Source organism: Rhinoderma darwinii, chromosome 10, assembly GCF_050947455.1.
Source record: "Rhinoderma darwinii isolate aRhiDar2 chromosome 10, aRhiDar2.hap1, whole genome shotgun sequence".
NCBI lineage: Eukaryota > Metazoa > Chordata > Amphibia > Anura > Rhinodermatidae > Rhinoderma > Rhinoderma darwinii.
Window position 1 is genome coordinate 86686703 of NC_134696.1, and position 21188 is coordinate 86707890.

At 41.3% G+C, this 21188-nt stretch overlaps 1 protein-coding gene across 1 annotated transcript; it reads right to left on the minus strand.

Annotated features, from left to right (window-relative positions):
* Window positions 1-3269: 3269 nt before the first annotated feature.
* Window positions 3270-10045, minus strand: LOC142661535 (pro-adrenomedullin-like). Its single transcript, XM_075838947.1, has 4 exons — window positions 9932-10045; window positions 7797-7884; window positions 6352-6501; window positions 3270-5091 (listed from the first exon to the last, which is right to left on the minus strand). The coding sequence occupies exons 2-4, from the start codon at window positions 7880-7882 to the stop codon at window positions 4854-4856; spliced, it is 474 nt and encodes a 157-aa protein (XP_075695062.1). The 5' UTR covers window positions 7883-7884; window positions 9932-10045; the 3' UTR covers window positions 3270-4853.
* Between the last annotated feature and the right edge of the window lie 11143 nt (window positions 10046-21188).

Sequence of the window (21188 nt, forward strand, 5' to 3'; positions counted from 1 at the left end):
AATTGTATATATTAGTGACAGGGGCGATACAAACGCTCTTGGTGCCCAAAGCAGGGGTTTCAGAGTGCGGCCTACCACCCCTAGCCTATGAAGTTTAACATGATAGCTGTCAAATGTACCATCAATGATTTTGCCCCCTCTCGTTCTCTTCAATCAGCCACTTCCCTCTGAAGGCGGTCCATCTAATATGCCAATCCCTCATCCCGCCACTGTTCAGTGGTCCTTAAAGCCACAGGGTATTAGATACAACAGAGCCCCATGTTGATTGGGGATCTTATACTTGTGTATGAAGGGGGCGGGGTTGCAGAAAAACAAGTGAAAACACTGAGTCTTGGGTCCCATGATTATTTGAGGATAAATGGGAATATAATTGGTGTGCTTATCACGTGTGTGTATATATAAAGCTGGTTTTAATGATAAACTATGCTATGACTAAGAGCCCTTGAGGCTTGAAACGTATAAACCTGTATTTTAAGCCGTTAGTCAGTACTTGATTCGCCCTTTTTTTCTTTCAAATTATTTCTGAGGACTAAAAGAGTCCGTGTCCCTTCAAGGAGTCCTGAATATGAAGTGCTGCAGTCTGTGTGTAGAATAGCTGATCCATTACTCTGTGGTCTTATCTTCTGCATCTTGCCCCCATGGACAATCCGGGTCTTTCTAGATTTTAAATAGTTTACGCCATAATAATAGACTGACTTTCAATGTAATAGGTTGATCCGATAAATTTAAACTCTTTTGACCATGTACAGATTTTGTGAAATATTAAAATAATCTAGATTTTTTCTGTATTTTACCTGTTTATATGGTTTGATAGCTCAGGACCCCCCACCCCCATCAATTAGCCATGAGTGGGAGCTGCATTTGGAATGAAAATTGTTCTCACTGGACAATCCCTTTAATTTTCCCCGGTTATATTTATCTTTTCTTCCAAATTAATATTCATGAGATAGCAGCAGGAGGAGGGGGTTTTAGGGCAACGCAGACTCATGGGTCTGTGAGAGTTAATGACATTACCGCACAGTTAGGTTACTTAAAAAGAGGCTCTGTCACCAGATTTTGCAACCCCTATCTGCTATTGCAGCAGATAGGCGCTGCAATGTAGATAACAGTAACGTTTTTATTTTTAAAAAACGAGCATTTTTGGCCAAGTTATGACCATTTTTGTAATTATGCAAATGAGGCTTGCAAAAGTCCAAGTGGGTGTGTTTAAAAGTAAAAGTCCAAGTGGGTGTGTATTATGTGCGTACATCGGGGCGTTTTTAATACTTTCACTAGCTGGGCGCTCTGATGAGAAGTAACATCCTCTTCTCTTCAGAACGCCCAGCTTGTGACAGTGCAGATCTGTGACGTCACTCACAGGTCCTGCATCGTGACGGCCACATCGGCACCAGAGGCTACAGTTGATTCTGCAGCAGCATCAGCGTTTGCAGGTAAGTCGATCTTACCTGCAAACGCTGATGCTGCTGCAGAATCAACTGTAGCCTCTGCTGCCGATGTGGCCGTCACGATGCAGGACCTGTGAGTGACGTCACAGATCTGCACTGTCACAAGCTGGGCGTTCTGAAGAGAAGAGGATGTTACTTCTCTTCACAGCGCCCAGCTAGTAAAAGTATTAAAAACGCCCCGATGTACGCACCTAATACACGCCCACTTGGACTTTTACTTTTAAACACACCCACTTGGACTTTTGCAAGCCTCATTTGCATAATTACAAAAATGGTCATAACTTGGCCAAAAATGCTCGTTTTTTAAAAATAAAAACGTTCTGTAATCTACATTGCAGCGCCGATCTGCTGCAATAGCAGATAGGGGTTGCAAAATCTGGTGACAGAGCCTCTTTAATGGTAGACGCTTATTGACCAACTGAGTGTCTTGCACTGAATACTCCATTAAAGGGGTTGTCCCACCTATTTCCTATTATGGGATATCCACAAGACATGTTTGGCTGTTTCATACATCCATGACCAGCTCTCCATCTAGTCCATTGCTTGATGCGGCTGTCGTTGTCCTTACTTGCAAATGAGGGTCAGGGGACCCCCACCCACCAATCGGACATTTAGACCTTGTACTGTGGGTATGCAATAAATGTTTCAAGTCGGAGTAGCTCTTTAAAGACCAGGATCCCAGTGGTAAAAAAATATCAGAACACTGGGTGGACCAAGGGGCATTGGACAAGTATATAACCAGTTTAATATAGGGGTTTACCCCCTGGCACAGAAATCTGCATTGATGTAAGTTGGGCCATCTCAGCTGCCAGGACTTGGGGGAATTGACCATTTACCTGGCCTCTCAGGAAGTTAAGAGCTAAAAATTGGTAGTTTTTAATAAAACCTCTATTAGTACTGGCATGTACCAGGAATGCCCAGGCAAGCATTAGAGCCAACGAAGAAGGGTAGTAAAAGGGCAAGTAAATATAAGGAAATACGTTTTCTACATTCTCTTCCTCATTTAAGCATTTCCTCTAAGAAGCATACCTTTAATAGATGTCCTCCTTTAGGCCAGGACTACATGGTACTGTGTAGTAGTAAAATCACTGTAAAACCGCAATCGGTCAAAGTTTTTATGATGGTCGCTAGCACGTTTCAGAACATTGAAGTGGCAGCTTAAATCGTGGGCGACGCTGAGCCGCCTTGTAGCACTAGTCTCTGCCCCATACGTGCCTAAAGGGTAAGACTGGCCCACCAGAGAACATGAGGATCCTCCGGTGGCCCGGGCTCTAACACTATAATGGGCCTTAAAATTCCATCAGAAAACCTAATTTGGAGTTCTTTGGAGCCAATCACTTGCCACTAGGGTCTATTTCATAAGGGATGATTCACAAATTACCTAATAGACCTTATTGATGATACTTCCTATGTGTACAATGACGACAACTAGGACTATGATGAAATAAAAAGGGTCCGTGTACATGTTCTATATAGATAGAGGGTGGGCCCTCAGAATCAACTCCTCTGGTGGGGCCAAGTAACCCCAGGCAGAGGCTGCGTGTCTACAATTGACATCTCCCAGTATTGAAGGTCTGGTCCATGTTTCTTCTCAATCTTGGACACTGGACTGCTCGGCTGAACCACGGAAGGTGTAAGGTGAGGTATAATACTCCCGGAAATGGCTACCACCACTGTATATACAATGGGTTCACACCAAAGATCCATATATTACACGTTCCATATATCATATGTGTATACATCACAGGACTCTTTGGATTGGATAAATGTCCTTTTAATCGGTGAACATCAGACATACGTTATTCCATTTGAGCAAAGTGTCAACACATAATAAAATAAGGTATATAAAATTATCAATTCCCAACCATTTATAACTTAGAAATATTAACTTAAAATACTTACAAATAAAACGTAAAAACTATAAATATCTGTAGAGTGTGTATAGATATATTTACATCTCCGATATGTTTACAGTATATATTCCTGATCAGACAATGTCATAAAATACAGTGAAATCTACGACACATTGCTCTGCTGACTACATCACTCTATCCTCGTGTATACGTAAGATGAAGGAACTGTCTCTGGATTCAGATCTGGGCGTTTATGGGGTCTTTGGTTTCTTTGGGGTACAGCCGTAGTCTTCAACCTGTGGCTTTCCAGCTGTTGCAAAACGACAAGTTTCTCCATGCCCTGACAGCCATGCTGGGAGTTGTAGTTATGCAACAGCTGGAGAGCCACAGGGTGAGGTCCAGTGGGGCACAGATTTTTTTGCAACGTGTTGAAGGGGGTTATGTAGTTTGGTCAAACCATTCTTACACTGTGGGACCCCCTGTTTGGTTTTACGATCACTTGATATTGCTACGTAGTAGAGAAGTGAACCCCTTTTTACTGTGCCAACAGGGCACAATAAATTTAGAGATGACATTGCCCCTAAAAGGTATAATACAATATTAGAAAAAAAATTGTTTATTTTTGTATTTTATTTTTCAAGAAAAAGCTCCACTCATAGGTTGTGTATGGTATTGCAGCCCTTCTCTGCTCAAGTGAATGTGGCTGAACTGCAATACCAGTGCTGCTGAGAAAAAAAAAAAAAAAAGACCCTTTAAAGGTCAATGTGACTTCCTAAAAATTTACTATTATGGCGAAATTGCGTGCACATTTACTGTAACTGTACGGAGGAACATGTTTGTTATGTTCAGCTGGGACTATAAACATCTAATGTCTGCAAGGCCCGGTTATGGTTCGTGCCAATACCCGTTTTTCTTCTAATATCCAGTGCAAAGGAAAAAATAGTCGTCACGTGTGACCTTCTTCGGAGAGGTAGAAAAAGAGGAAATCTTATGTTTGGAACTGGCCTCTGCGTAAACATCTCCCCCCACCCCCATAGCAAACCTAAGAAGTACACAAGTGCAAAACAATTCCCCACCTGCATCCTGTAGGCACGCCGAGAGCGCTCCGTCAGTGTGTCATCCACAAGAATCGCAAAGCATGACATGGACGTCACTCTAAATACAACTTTATAATATTATTCTTGGCACACGGAGTTACACAGTAGCAGTAAAGCACATTACATTATTATTGTTGGAAATCATACTCCCGGTATAGTCGTTTCATTTTTCCTTATAGGAAGGAGGAGGGAAAATTTACTAACACTTGGATCAGTGCACAAATCTTGGTTCCTTCAATTAAAAAAACAAGTGTATCACTACACGCTTGTGTAATCTTCATGATCTGTGACTGATCGCCTGCAGCCTGACCACCCAGGAGCATACGTCTCCGAGCTCGGCTTTTTGGATTTACTCCACAGGACAACCTAAAGACCACAAATTCAGCTCTATGTGATGTAAATTACCAGTATAGATTCTTCTTAGACTTGTGGAGTGAGCGTTAAAGGTGCAGAATTATCTATGTAGCAAGTAACGTTTCAGATAAGCCAGTCCGTTCCTTCTCCCGGAGCAAGGATCGACGTCTTCTGCCATATCCTAATGGGTCTTTAGTGTCTCTGTTTGACCCATCTTTGGAGCTGTTGTTCCCAAGTCGGTAAAGTAGGCTGGCTAAATTCTGAATCTGGCAGGTCCCCAAATGGCAGCCGCGAGAACTGGTGGAAGCGGCATAACGTTTCTCTCTCAGGTGCAATAAGGAACTGGAGAAGACAAATGTAGGTTTATGGACTTTATTGTGAGCGTACAAGGTATACAGAGCAATAGTAAAAGGTTGGTATGAAAAATGGTCTGTTTTGTTTTTTACCAGAAACAGCGCAACTCTTGTCCATAGGCTATGTTTGGTATTGCAGCTCAGCCCCATTCACTTGAATAGGACTGAGCTGCAATACCAGACACAACCACAGAGAAAAGGGGTGCTGTTTCTGGGGGGAAAACCAACAGCGCCTTTTTTCCAATCTCATACAACCTCTATAACACATTTCTTCATATGGGTACTGTAATGTCTGCCATTAGTGGTTGCAATTCATTTTTTGCTACCCACGTAGGAGAAACGGCTAATATTTAGATATTTTTTAACTCAATGGGGGGGATTTATTAAGACTTACGTTTCATATGCTTGAACTAAACTACGTCGGCGTGCCTCTTAATTAGTTTGGCCCATCTTCGGCTGTCCGTGTGCCAGAAATTATAATCTATGCCACACAGATTTGTGCCATAATTACGGCAATTTCTGGCATAAAATAAAGTAAATGTGTTGGGCCGACTGTGGCCCAGCACCTCCCACCTAACTTCTCTCTCTTTTTTCACCACTTTTTAAAAGTAGCGAGAGGGGGGAAAAGTTGCAAATTTGTGAGCAAATGTGTAAATTTTTTATGCCACGCGTAAATCGTTTAGTAGATGGATTTGATCCCTTTTTCTCCTGGAGACGTGCCGACAGGGGTGCTCCTATAGAAATAACAGGACCATTGGACGGAGCTGAATGAGCATGTTTATTGTGGAATCGGAAGAAAAATGTTGAGCATCCATGTGTATGACCAGTTTAAAGTTTTTTTTTGGGACTTTGATATTGATGCTGCAGTACGGCCCCTTCAATCAGCAGATCGGATGGGATGCTGGGAGTCGGACCCCTACCGATCTGATATTGATGACCTATCCAAAGGTTCCACCCCCGCACTCCGCACTCCACCCATACTGGGAAGGACACGATAGAAAAGAGGTTTAAGGACTTTATATACCTAAAAATGTGACCCTCAAATGGCAATTTTTTTTTTCCATTCTCCCAAAATGTACCTTAGAAGTGGATAGTAAATGTAGTAAGTGCCATTTTATAAAACAATTTGAATTATTAGTAACTATATCTTAAGAACCTCTTCCTACCACTCCGTAGCTCTAAGGACTAATCTATTTCCCGACAAGAAATGTGTATTCTACATAGATCAACATTAAGATGATTCTTTTACCTTAAGGCGTTCTGACCAGTTTGTGTATCTTCTTTTGTGACCTCCCCATTAGTTATATGATTGTCACTGTCTCTTACATCTCGGTTTAGTCTTTGGTTTGAAAGATCTTTTAGCTTCTCCAGGAATGATTCCACAGGTGGTGGCATACGTCTGCAAGGAAACGAAACTTTATCAGTCACGATAATACCCACAGTCACACGTTCTTCTATTCTTATTTAGTCATGTAACAACATCATTAAGTGCCCACTTGGCATCTAGGGTGTTGAGAATATCATAGGCCCATGCACACGGCCATGCCAGTAATCACGATCCGTGATTACGGGCATGGCCGGCCGCTGACAGCCACCCGCATTTTTGGCCCATGCTCCCATACAAAGTATGGGAGTATGGTCCGTAAAAAGCAAAATATAGGACATGTCCTATCTTTTGCAAAGGCTTTCTACGGCCCAGACACCTTCCCGTAAATATACGGGAAGGTGTCCGTGGTCAATAGAAGTGAATGGGTCCGTAATTGCGGACCGTAATGTAATTACAGATGAATTCTACGGTCATGTGCATGGGGTCTCATAGAGCATGGTCTGTATAATTCAGTGTTTCCCCTTGATGTGGTCAATCTCTCAACCCTAAAAATTCCTACTTGCTCCCTACTGTTCATGACACTCTCAGGACCAGCACAGAGTTCTGAACCATATATGAGTTTATGGGGGGGGGGGGGGTCAATGACACTGGTCCATTGAGGAGACAAAGAAGGCAAGAAAAACCCCAAAATCCCTGCATTGAAGGACCTTAGGCCTCCCACACATGAAGGACCTTAGGCCTCCCACACATGAGCGTGTTCGGTACGTGATATATGGTCCGCATGTTGGTCGCATTTCCCGGACCGAACACAGTGCAGGGAGCCGGGCTCCTAGCATCCTTGTTATCTATGATACTAGGAGTCCCTGCCTCCCCGCGGAACTACTGTCCCGTACTGAAAACATGATTATAGTACGGGACAGTTTTCCGCAGCGAGGCAGTAACACCTAGGGTCATAGATAACAAGGATGCTAGGAGCCCGGCTCCCTGCAGTGTGTTTGGTCCGGGAAATACTGCCGGCATACGGTCCGTGATATACTCGTGTGAATCCGGCCTTAGGGAGGTGGGAAATTGGACAAAAACTAAATTTACAAAAATAGCCATTAAAGATTTTTGTTGGTGGATCCTAAAACTTTCAACAGGAATCATTAACGCTCTAATGTCTTTGGAGCCGGGCAGACCCTCAGCTAAAGACTGCCATCATGGGAAATAATTTGACAATGGTCTTATGACCACTTTTAGACTTGTCCCCGTAAGAGCCTGGCCACCATTTGATGATCTCTTGTCCCAAATCTATAGACATTCACTGTAAATGAAGAAGGATTATAGAAAGCCCACATCATGGTTCAGTAAGAATGCAATAAACCCACCTGTCCCGGTTTCCCATCCAGTGAGCGCCGCAGACATTAATGGTCATCCCAAGGAACAACAAAATAAGACATCCACGGAGAGCCATGACTGTGGGAAAGAGAACAACACCATATCAGTACAATATTTTTGGACTCACAATTCTTAAACAAGAAGTCATTGTTTTTGTAACATTTTGGCTCCTGGGCAAAGTAGAACAAAAATAGTAAATCTATGGGACATAATCCAATAGAGGAAGCAGCCGTGGCCGTGAACCATTGTACAGCCAGTAACACAATGAACTGGGTCATACCGAAGAGTTCAGCTTCAATCTACTCCTTAATTGAAGCATCAGGTAGTGACAAGACTGGAGAACGCAGCCAAATGTAGTGACTAATGTAATAAAACCCCTCCCTGCCTAACGGCAACCATACCCCTACATACTTCACTGAAAAGAGAAAGCCACGATCCCAGTATCCAACAAGAACAAGTGTCTCCTATTTGGTATCGCTGCAATACCAGACACAACCTACGGACAAGAGGGGCACTGTTTTTGAAAAAAAAAAAATAAGCAGATCCCTTTCTCTAATCCCGGAAAACCCCTTTAATTGAATAATTTTCCTGTTCAATAGGCCCTAGGGTGTTTGTATGGGAGAATTAGACTGTGATTTCCTTGGAAAGACGTATGTGACAGTATTCTATGTATGGCGCTGTATTAATAACTGATGATGAATGAAATGAAGAAGTCTGATTTTCTCCTGCTATGTCATGGATACATGTCAGAAGATTTCATGGTAGGTACCCCTGAGCGTGGACAACCAATGACCTTCATAACAAAGGGTCTTCAGTCTTCTATAGGGCACCTGGTTCCCTTTGGTACCACTTACAGATTTCATAGTACGTCAGATGACTTTTGGGTGGATTGCGCCTTTAAGGGCGGAGTTTGACAATAGTCAACCCCAATATTGAATAGCGATTCATTGATAATATCCTGGCAGCGTATATTTACTACCCATGTATCTGTTACTGAGTATAACCAATAGGGAGCATAACCACTCGCCTAGTACTTAATAGAGTTAATATACATATACCAAGGCTATTTATAAGCACAGCAAGCCTAAAATAAAAATCTGCCACATAAGCCTTGTACTAAAGGATAGTACATCGCTAGATTTGGCTTGCTGCGTGCCAGGCTTGAACCCATGCTTTACTTTTGAGAGGCATTTTACTATACAACATGGGATGCTCAATAAAGATACATCTAAATAATATTACATTAGCATAAATACAATTAAATGGACAGGTACAGATGTAGCAGAGCTGAATATCTTGGGTTGCATAGTTTACGAATCAATGAGTTACATTACACAGTTAGATATTGTAATATTACTATAAGTTGCGACAAATGACTTATTGTTAAAAATTGTCGTTGGCATCTGGATCGTCAATGGTTATTGCTACGTCTAGATTAGCTCTGCTACATTTTAAGCCTAGGATTTTAAAAGAGCAGTAAAGAACCCCACTGTGCTGTAAGGATTATATTGCCTAGGGACAAGAGCAGGCACACTGCAATCCGTATATTATATTGCATCAGAAAGCCCATGTCATACCAGCAGAATTTGCAAGTCTCTGCCCGCCATAGGGAGATTAGCGCTGACTTGCTCACTGTTTTATTGCATGGACACGTGTGTAACTTAATAATGTGAATGGACAATATGAATCTGTGTGCAAAGTTTTACCAATAACCCGTGGTTTAGTATCGGGTAAAAAAAAATCTTGACTTCAATCATGAAGTACGGATGTAGAAGAGTTGTGTTGGTATTTGACAAACCTCATATTTATATCACTATCATTTGTGTTTTTACATGGGACTGCATTGAAACTTTCTGCAATGTCGATGAGCAAATGAAGTATCTTCAAAAAGTTAAATAACAAATTCAGCACTGCTACATCCGTATTGCCAGGAAAATATATAAGGTATATGTAAAAAGATACAATAAAAAAAAAAAGGTAACTTAAGAAAAAAGAATTTACAATTTCAAAGACATTAAATATTTTATAGGATAATTTAATGCACTATTAGGACTATGTCAAAATGTAGAATTCAGAAATAAATTTAAATAAAGCGTTCAGTGGATTTTGGATGAGCGCCTCTCACCTTTATTTAGAAGCGGTGTGTCTGTCCTCAGGAGTTCCCTGTGGCTTCTTCCCTGGCAGAGTGTTCAGTCCAAGAAATAAGTGCTGTTCAATAAGGCTTTGGTCCCCTGACTGCAGCTGTGCCTGTGACTCCTTTATATGCTGTCTGACCTGGTGAGCAGGGGAGGTCATGTGCAGGAGGATGATGATGATGATGATGATGATGACGTCACTCAGGGAGGCAAAAAACAACACTGTTGAGTAAGTCTCAATTAAATGTACAGAATTCCTGGCAAATCCGTCTATAGTCGTCTCAGACCGGGCATTTGTTTTAAAATTTCTGACAAATTATACAAAATGATATCTTAATCTTTATATTTGAACACAAAAAAGTTCTATGAAACATCTAATAATAATAATAATAATAATAATAATAATAATAATAATAAAAAAAATTAATAATGATTTATTTTTCATTTCTTTAATAATCAGGGAAGGTAGAAAAAATCTAAAATGACAAGAATGTAATACACAGGTATTCAAAAATATCAGTTAAAGAAAATAAAATCATTAATTCAGAATCCCATTGTCTGTAGTTTTTTTTGTGTTCCTTTTTTTTTTAACATGTTTTTTGTTCTACGATATTTGAAGGAAAATTAACTCTGTCCAGTAAGTAAAGCTAACAATCTAAATTAAAGGGTGTGGGGTTTTTTTTCTCTCTCCCAGAAACAGCACCACCCTTGTCTGTGTCTGGTATTGCAGCTGAGCACTAGTTAAATAAATTAGGCTTAGCTGCAATACCAGACTCAATCCATAAACAAGAGTGGCGCTGTTTTTGCAAAAGAAAAAAGAAAAATCAGACGCTTTTTTTAATTCTCAGAAATTCAATTTAAGGCTCTTTTATATAATATATCTTAATGGGGCAGACAATTGAGTTGGCTACCATATTGACAGAGCTATATTTACTGCATAGAGTTAGGGGTTGTATATTCCACATAGAGAGCAGTGTACAAATCATGGAAACAATATAGAAAGGAACTGTTGAGTAATTGGATTAAAGCATCCCATGGAGATATAGGGGGCACGTAGTACCAAGAGCCGAGCCAAATATAAAAACAGCCATTTATTTAAGGCTGATATACTTCACATCTCTAAAAGAACTTATCTACTTTTAAAAATATTAACTGTCTATTCTAGTAAACACTTGTATTCCCCATAACATAACAATTCAGGAACATCTTTTCTTAGTACTCTGTGACGTGCCGTTCCTCTGTTATTCCTCCTAGAAATGCATAAATAAATATATAACTGGGTGTTACCATTCCCCTTGTGAATAGGGTGTGTCCTTACAGTCTCACTATTCAGCACTGATCAGACAGTATCAGACTATGCAACGACACTCTCTAAACTGTTTACACCTAGTTGTCAATTTATTCATGAATTTCTAGGAGGAATAACAGAGTAACGGCACAACACAGCGTTCTAAGAAACTCCTCATTCTGAGAGTAAAATTGTAAATTTCTGCAGAGTTCAACGCCTGATCATGTATTATTCACAAGTTCTGTTCAAGAATATTTTACTGTGTTATTTGATTTTGGAGCAGTCCTTAAAACAACAGTATGTTAAATCAATCTATGGGAATCTTAGTGTTCGGACATAGTGACATGTCAGAAGTTGTGATCGGTGGGGGTCCAAGCCACCCACCAATCGCTAAAATGTAGTGGCAGAAGTACTCGGGTGAGCGCTGTGCCGCTTTGTTTCTGCTCTGCTTTCCTCGGAGCAGTGTACGGGCTCAATAAAAAGTCTATGAGTCCGAACACTGATCACTCGACTTTTCCGAGGAGAACCAAGCAGAGCCGAGCAGAAACGAAGTGGCACAGCACTCACCTGAGTACATCTGCATCCGTGGCGGTCTCCATGCTCGGACCCCCACCAGTCAAAATTCTGACATGTCACTATGACATTGCAAAAGTTTTTTGAAAGTATAGGTACACTCTAAGGCCGGATTTACACGAGCGTGTGCGTTTCGCGCGCACAAAAACCACGGTGTGTTGCGCGCGCAAAAGGCACTTAACAGCTCCGTGTGGCATCACCATATGATGCGCGGCTGCGTGATTTTCGCGCAGCCGCCATCATTATGGCACTCTGTTTGTATGTTTGTAAACAGAAAAGCACGTGGTGCTTTTCTGTTTTCAATCATACTTCTTACTGCTGTTGCACGAATCACGTGCGTCCCACGGAAGTGCTTCCGTGTGGTGCACGTGATTTTCACGCACCCATTGACTTCAATGGGTGCGTGATGCGCGAACAACGCACAAATATAGGACATGTCGTGAGTTTTACGCAGCGGACACACGCTGCGCAAAAATCACGGACAGTCTGCACGGCCCCATAGACTAACATAGGTCCGTTCGTCTAAATAAGCCCTAAGGCTGTGTTCACACTGGGGTGATACGCTGCGTAATAGCATACAGCGTATTTGCCCTGTGCCCCGCAGGGAATTCTGGGTGAAAAACTTCACCAAACTGTGGTGCAGTTTTTCGCCCGGAATGTTCGCTGCGGAAAAAGGCAGCATTTAGACAGCCTCCTGGGATGACGTTTCATCCCAGGAGACTGCTGCAGCCTGTAATTGGCTGCAGCGGCGGCCACATGGGATGAAGCGTCATCCCAGGAGGCCGGCCCTCTGATGACACCCAGGCCGGCCTCCTGGGATGACATTCTATGTGACTGCCGCTACAGCCTGTGATTGGGATGAAACGTCCCAGGAGGCCGTGCTGGAGGGAGGAACACAGACTTCTGGGTAAGTATGATATTTTTATTTTTCCTGAGTTGCGTTTTTTACGGTGGAATCGCTGCGAACCCACCGCAAAGAAACGCAACAACTGCTATTTGTGGAAACCGTGTCGGAAACCGCGCCAAAAAATGGCCGAAATGTCCTCCCATTGATTTCAATGGGAGGCAGAAGTATTTTTTTTCCCGCGAGCAGGAAAAACGCTTGCGGTAAATAAAGTCGACATGCTCTTTCTTCCCGCGGTTACGTCTCTGACCTCCCATTGAAATCAATGGGAAGCAGAGATAGCGTTCTTCGCTGCGTTTTTTGCCCGCGGCACTCAATGTCCAAGGGAAAAAAACGCGGCAAAGAAAGTGCAGGCAGGTCAAAATCTGCAGATTTTTCTGCCTGCAAAAAACTCAGTGTGAACTAGGGTGGCTTTACACGCAGCTTTTTTAGAAAAATAAAAACGTTTTTTTTTTCCTCGCATATTTTACTGCAATTTTTGCAGCATAAAAACACTGCAGGTTGTTCATAAAAGCACTGCAGCCTGATGTTTACTGTAAGTCAATGGGAAAAGCTAAAACACACTACAAACATGGTGGCTTTTGGTCAGTGGTGCCTTTTTAAAATTCAGCAAGGCTGGCTTTGGTGTTTTTTTTCCAGCATCTTAATGTCGTTCTTTTCCCATAGATCTTCATTGTTTTGTTTTTGTTTTTTATGTCTTTTTTTGTGGCAATATTTCAGAATAAATCAAGTGTTGCAAAGAGGAATCTGCAATGTGGAAAGTGCAACAGGAAGAACACAGGTAGTAAAACACACTATTTGCAAAAAAACAAAACACAACACAACAAAAAACACCATTAAAAACAAATTTAGCATTTTACTAAAATACTTTTAAAATCTTATACAAAAATAACGTTATTTCCTTTTTTTTTATTATTAAACTTTTACAAAATAAAACCAATTTTTATGGGTAAATGGTTGTAATTTCTTTTAATGTGCTCCTTTTTCTTCTAATAAACTATTACATTTTATTTGATTCTTTTTTATGCCACTTGGGGACTTCTAAAAGCGATCATTTGATTGCCTCTATAGTGGATTGATATGCCCTATTACACCCTATTCGTGCATTCTCGCCTAATCTATAAACTACATAGAGCATATTCTGTCTGTGTAATGCCCCATTTCTCCTGCGGTGGCGCTGCTGGAGAATTGAACACTTGCTGCTGGGTTCTACTACAGATTGCAGCTGATCACAGGGGATCTAAGCTGTGATCAGTTTATCATTGGGGGACCCAAAGCGGAAATCTGGAGCTTCACACAAACAAATGAGAATGGGAACAGTATCTCATGCATATGTGGCTTCAAGCTGATGGCGTCAGTGTAAGCTAATGCTCAGCATCACAGGAGACTTTCATGTACAGTCTAGTTCTTTCATCAAAAAAGACTCTCATCATAATGGAAACACAGATTATATACAGTATGCCATTCACATTCTCAATTATGTTGAGCTTAGCGGCTGCCACTGTTATCTCGGCAATAAATATGTATTAAATGCACCAAAATCCATTTGCTTAGTGGATTATGCAGTATTAATAGCAATTTTTTTCCACTTAACACTTTATATCACTTAGAATAAATAAACACCTATTCTTGTATAGTGCTGCCCCAAAATAATGGGTTAATTTTTGATTCTGACTATTAGTCCGCAAGGATATTCATAAAACAGAAGTGGAACTTATTATACCGCTATAATCTACAGCAGGGGTTATGGTATGTCATCTTATACAGAACATGGAAAGTGATGATGTCATCGCTCACAGTTTATGATCAGATTCTTGTCATTGTTTCATGTTATGCAATAGACAGATTTATCATTACTTATCTTGTATTGATAGTTTCCAATATAGGTAACACATTTGTTTTATCAACTAATAAAATATAAAATTGTAATATAATACAAAAATTTTCATTACTATGTGGTGCCCCTTCAGATTTTGCAAGAATTTAGATTTTTTTTAACTTGCAGTACCACTTTTCACCACTGCTAATGGAATCTTTTTTCCCCATAGACTCATGTGTAACAGCGCCTCCATTCCCAACCTCTTAAATACACTTCAAATTATTTGGAGTTTTGTCACTGTGAGATTCGTTAAAAAATCCAGTGCATTTAGGAGCCCACCAATAATTTTCTGTGCCTTCTAAGCAACACTTTATCTAGTGCAACAGAGATTCCAGATAAGCGCTGCGTTCCCTTCATTCTATTGATCGGAGGGGGTCCTGGGGATTGGAATTCTATCATACACTGATGATCCCGAGGATAGAGCAATGTAAATTGCTGGAAATTTCCATAAATATTTTTATGTAAGAATGCTACTGTAGCAACTGTAGTTGTACTGTATCAATAGAGATATTCTAATCAGTCCATATTTGTGAAGAATCGATGTTCATTTATTTTATTACACTTTCTCTATCTCATCATTAAAGTGAATTTCCGCCCTGGGATACCATTTTATTTTTATTTTTGCTTTTTATTTAAAAAAGTCCAGAATTATTTGCTGATTAATTTCTTATTTCTTTCTGATACAGATCTCCAAAGCCCCTAAATTTAAATGATAAACTGTTGGCTGCATGCTGCCACCACTAGAGGGAGCATAGGAGCCTTCTGCATACATTGAACGCAAGTATAGTATGTGATTAGTGGTGATTGCAGGTAGTCAGCATGATATATTTTACATTTTTATATTTGCAGGAGATTTGGAGCTCTGTATAAGGAAAACAAAGTTCTGACCACTGTAAAGATACATTAAGAAATTTATCAGCATGGAATTTGGGACCTAAAATAACATGATGATAAAGGTAAAAGATTCACTTTAGATAGCCGAAAATGCAGATTTCGCACATTTTCTACAAACTTTGCGCTTTTTGTGAAATATTCTAAGTTATGTGCTACCTGGGTATTGATAGGGAACAATTCTGTATAAGTGGAGATAGACTTTTAAAGTCTCAGTTGAATATGAATTTAATGAATCCATTTATGCCTATATAAAGGTTCTGGACATAGTAAGGCTCGTTCACATCTGCTTCGGGACTCGTTCATGGGTTCCGTCACAGATTTCCGTCAGCGGAACCCGTGAACGGAAACGGAATCCAAACGGATAAAAAAGGAATCCATAAGTTTCCATTTGCATCACTATTGCTTTCTGGTGCAAATGGTTTCCATTTGTCACTGTTGTGTAAGGCTTCCGTCGTTTTGACGGAATGAATCGTGCAGTCGACTATGGTACTGATTCCGTCACAGCGACGGAACCCTTACACAACGATGAGAAACGGAAACCATTTGCACCGGATCCGTCACCATTGAAATCAATGGTGATGCAATTGGAAACCTATGGTTTCCGTTTCTTTCAGTTTGGTTTCCGTTCGTGGGTTCCCCTGACGGAAAGCTCAGACGGAACCCATGAACGGAGTCCCGACGCAGATGTGAACGAAGCCTTAACCAATACAAGACTGATACAGAACAACCACAACAGTGACAGATGCAGCGTTACATAAAGTAAATTGCAAACCCAAGTCATTAAACCAGTGAACTGTAAGATCGTTGAGGGATCTTTTTATCTGTTTGCTTTAGGATAATTAGCTCTTCTACAAATAGTGATCGTCATAACACCATAAGCGATAGGAAAATGTATAAAAACCATGTGGCCTCTAATGTGTATCTATGCAAACATGAATGCACACACGTATGTATTCATTGGAGTAGATATAATGTAAAGGTGTAGCAGATCATAGTCCGATCATGGTCGTTTAACTGGCAATTTGGATTTTATAGGTTTTATATTCTTGTTGGACGCTCGTCACCATCCATAGCTCTGTGTGACAGGAGCAAAGGAGCGCCGATCAATGATCTCTCGTTTATCGGTGCTCGCCGCACCGGCCGAATATCGGCAGGTGTAAAAGGCCCTTTAGATAGATATGAGATAGATAGACAGATACGTGATTGATATATAATGTGACAGATATATAACAGATAGATAGAGAGATAGATAGATAGAGAGATAGATAGATAGATAAATAGATAGATAGATAGATAGATAGATAGGAGAACGGTCCATCTTTGTATATTAGGACAAGAAAAGTTATTTTACAAGATAAGACTCGATGATGAACCTTGATGTCTTGTTTTATCAGGATTGACCTACAATTTTAATACTTAACTCTGAGCAGCTGGCACCATAATTATTGGTTATGATGTTATGGAGACCAGTAAACGTTTCCCATCCTTTCTTCCTTCCCAGTTAAAAAATAAACCGTTTTGCCGATATCACGAGCAGTGATGTAACACTACATAAAAATCTTAGTGGAAGCTTATAAACAATCTTAATTAAAATAGCTAAGTTATAGATGTATAGACAATACGCTTAGTTTAGAAATATATTGACAAACGGGGCTAGAGTTTCGGAGAAAATATTTGATCAAAAACTAGGTGTGAACATGACGTCGTCATGGTCTTGGATTGACAGGCAGGGTCCATGGCCTGAGCGTACTGTCACGTTGGGTACGTGGACCCACTGGGCCATACCACCTTGACGGTATAGCAGCTGGCCAACAGGGTACAAGTCAAAGCCAATAGTTCGGATAGGTGTACCTGTGATAACTTCTGACAGTCGCGAAGACAGACTCGGATGGGACCTTGGCAGCACGCAGGCACCAGGCGTGGTGTAACCAGGAAGGCGTAGTACACAGCACAACACGACTCCAACTCGAAATGGCACTTGAACCAAGATATCACGGGATACAGGATACAGGTAGCAGGAACGGGAACACTGGGTACTGGAAAACACCAAAGGGACCATTTGCAGAGATGAACATAGGTAAACGACAACAACGCTCAGGCAATGCAGGTAGGGGCAGGGCCCTTCTTATAGTCCAGAGTGATCATGGGCCAATTTGGGTATCTAATTCAGGCACACAGCAGAGTGAAGCAGAAGTGAGCGCTGGCATCTCCTGAGGGCCAGCGTGGGGGTCTGCTTTCTGGGAGTACCACAATCTAGCAAAATTCAGTGTCACTAGAACTGAGCATGTGGAGAGAATTAGGGGGTGTATGATCAGGGGACGTTTTGGGGGTATGGCCAAGGTAATTGGGGGTGGTATGTAAATATCGATACTGACCTGTGTAGCAGGGTGGCATGTCTTGTTAAGGCTAATTCACACAAGGGCAACGTACCAAAGAGGCAGTCCATGTGATTGATATGGGCTCTCGGAAATGGGGTCCAGCCCTGCTTGGTCCCATCCCACTTGCTGTTGGGTGATAAGAACCTGTGCACAACTTTCCTCTCCAGAGGAACTACTTTATTAGCAAACAAAGGGTTAGTGAATTGGCGCAAGGGTCATGGAAAGGGTGTGAAGGGAAAAACACCAGGCCCTTCTGTCCTAAGTGGCGAAACCCAGCGCCATAACAGGGGCCCATTTTGATCTGCTCTAGGAGCCCCTCTCTCTTTTATGTACTCTACAGTTAATAAAGGGCTGTTTTACTGGTGCATGCAGGGATATAACTCAACATTTATGGCCACCAGGAAAAATTTTGGAGAGCCCCTGAACTGCTAGAAATCATTTATACTTGCTGGTGATCTTCATTAATATGGTTGCTACTTCAGAATGTACTAACAAACTATGTACTTGATGTACGGCTACAAATAAGTCATTAGTTATTAGATACAACCATAATGTGCTACAGCTGAAAATATTCTGTAGATGGAAGCACCTGCCTCTTCACACCAGAAAGACAATATTTGTGTAGTCATTATAAAGCAGGTGGCCGCCTCATTTTTAGGGCAATTTTCCATCTCTACCTGAGCCCATTTAGGATATGTATGTGGAAACATAAGAGGTTCGATTCATCTAGCTGCCAGTTCAAGATCAACCAAAAGTGGAAAAAAAAATCTCTTCTGAACAGGCAGACCATAATGCATCAGTCTTGTAAAATGGTAATGCACAGGATTGAAAAACGCACAAGATTGATGTAATTTACATAGAGTCATGGGAAGGTTCGAAGGTCCAAGTCTCTAGAACATCCACAGTGGAAGCAGGAGCTTGCGAACCATTACTAAATGGAGCTTTACCTCTATGGCTGCTCCTCATTTTTTAAGCAAATTGTATGACCAATACAGCTTAGTGGGGGCTGCAGAAAAATGAATAAGGGGACCCCAATGAATTTAACATGGTGTCTAAAACACATAATAAATTTGACGTATGCCGTGCGCTCTAATTTTGGTGCATTTCCCATAAGAATTTTATGTTAAGTGACATTGCAATCTATAAAATACAATCTGTAGATGAACAGAGATTTTTGTTTAGACTAGTGCTGTATGTAGGGCTCGATAAAAGGGAGAGCAAAATGTTAATTTTTTTCGTGGCCTCCACCATGTAGGGGCCACCACCTCTCCCTTCTCTCAAACACTTGCTTGTGTATAGCCAGCTCAAGCTAGCCACAAATTATATGATATGGTTACTGGGGAGGGACCCCCACTAAATATTTGCCATGGGGCCTCCACCAACCTTGATCCATTACTGGCTATATGGGCAGTGTGCGTTTAACTTACTCTTATTGATAAATACAGTGCAGTGTATATTGATCTCTTTATACAATGCTTGTGGGCAGCTCCTCCAGGATAGACATTAATGCATGCTACTCATCCACAGACCGAACTGTGTGGGAGAGTGCGTGGGGGTCTTGTCAGGTGCAAAATTGTTGAAAAAGGCAAACTGCAAAGTTTTAAAGGATTTGTCTGTACAAGACACCCCATTTTTTAAATGAAGCCACCCCGGTGATCAACTGATATCACAGATGTGTTGTGGTCGACCACATATTTTCACTGCAGCGACCACTACAGGGCAAATGTAGCATTACATGGTCCCATGCATATGAATGCGCAGTCATGTAATATATGGCCGGCCAAGTCTGACAGAGCGGGGGCAAGTCTTTCTCAGAGGTCTCTACTATGACTCATAGCTAAGCAGGGGACCCTCTTCCATGACGTTCATGTGCACTAATAGGACATATGGGCAGGGGCTATCTTCTGGAGACAACGCCTCTAATGCTCAGTACAATTAAAACGAAATGATAAATCTATAAAACTGCCTTTAATTGGAAAAAAGTAATATAGAACATAATATTATATAATGGAGTATGATTACCCAGCGAAATAAAGAACATATTATGAAAATGAATTGCCCGGTGCTCACACAAAGAAGACACAGTATATGAGGATGAAAATGTAGATAAGCTATACACGAGGAGCATGTTATATCATTATACCATTGTCTAGAGTGTTTTGTGTAGGCGTTTGATGTTTAGACGTTTTATGGTCTTTAATGATCTCCATTTCCCATTTTGTTTAACTTTTTAGGCTTCATAAGATATAAGTCATAATTGCTGAGTGAATCATTTCTAAGGCCTTATTCACACGAGCGCTGAATACGTCCGTGTGACGGTCGTTGAAAGAACGGCCGTCACACGGACCTATGTAATTTAATGGGGCCGTTCACATGGCCGTTGTTTAAGAGGAGCGTGTGAAGGGTCTGTGAAAAAATAGGACATGTCCTATTTTTTTGCTCTTCACGCATCCCTCCACAGACTCTATTTATGGGGGATGCGTGATAACGCGTGATAATGCAGCACGGATGCACCTCGGACGTGAAAAACTGCAGGTTTTTACGTCCGAGGTTTGCTACACTCGTGTGAATCTAGCATTAGAGTGAAATAACTTGAGATCTCCATATAAAGGACGCAGTCCCTCCACATTTTGGTGTATGGGACCATATGTCTCTCCAAGTGTAGTGTCTTCATTATTCATCCAAATCACCGATCAACACTTCTCAGCATTAATTCTCTCCTTCTCTCTCTCTTTCTTATCTGCCATGGCTTTGGTTGGATATCTGTATTAATGTGCCCAATAAAGTGGATACTGTACACATATGGCGGCAGTGCAGTGGTCTCCAACTTGTGGCTCTCCAGATGTTGCAAGACTACAAACCCCACCATGCCTTCACAGCTGGCGGCTGGTGTGGTGCGTGGAATTTTTTCTTGGCACGTTATTCGGCCCTTGCCAATATAATGCAAAAAAAGTACTTAACATTCACTATGGGTGATCCAGACATCCCATATAGGCAACCTGTGCAGCTGTTACGGGGACGGGTAGGTAGTGGGGGGCCTCTGTTACCTTCCTACAGTCTATTAGATTGTATGTAAAGGACTGATCTAATGAATTTCATAGCTCACAATTACTGGTGGATTGCAATAGAGTCATAAGAGGTTTGCTCTATGATGATCTACTGGAGAGCAAGGGGCCCAAATACCGTTCTTGCACAGGGGGCTCTCTGCTGTCTGTGTCTGCCCTTTGGTTGATCCCTATGCTATTTAGAATAATGTTTATGGACAGATGAGTTAAAAGTTGAACTCTTGGAACAACCAAGATCCCATTATGTATGGTGGAATTGGGCAACA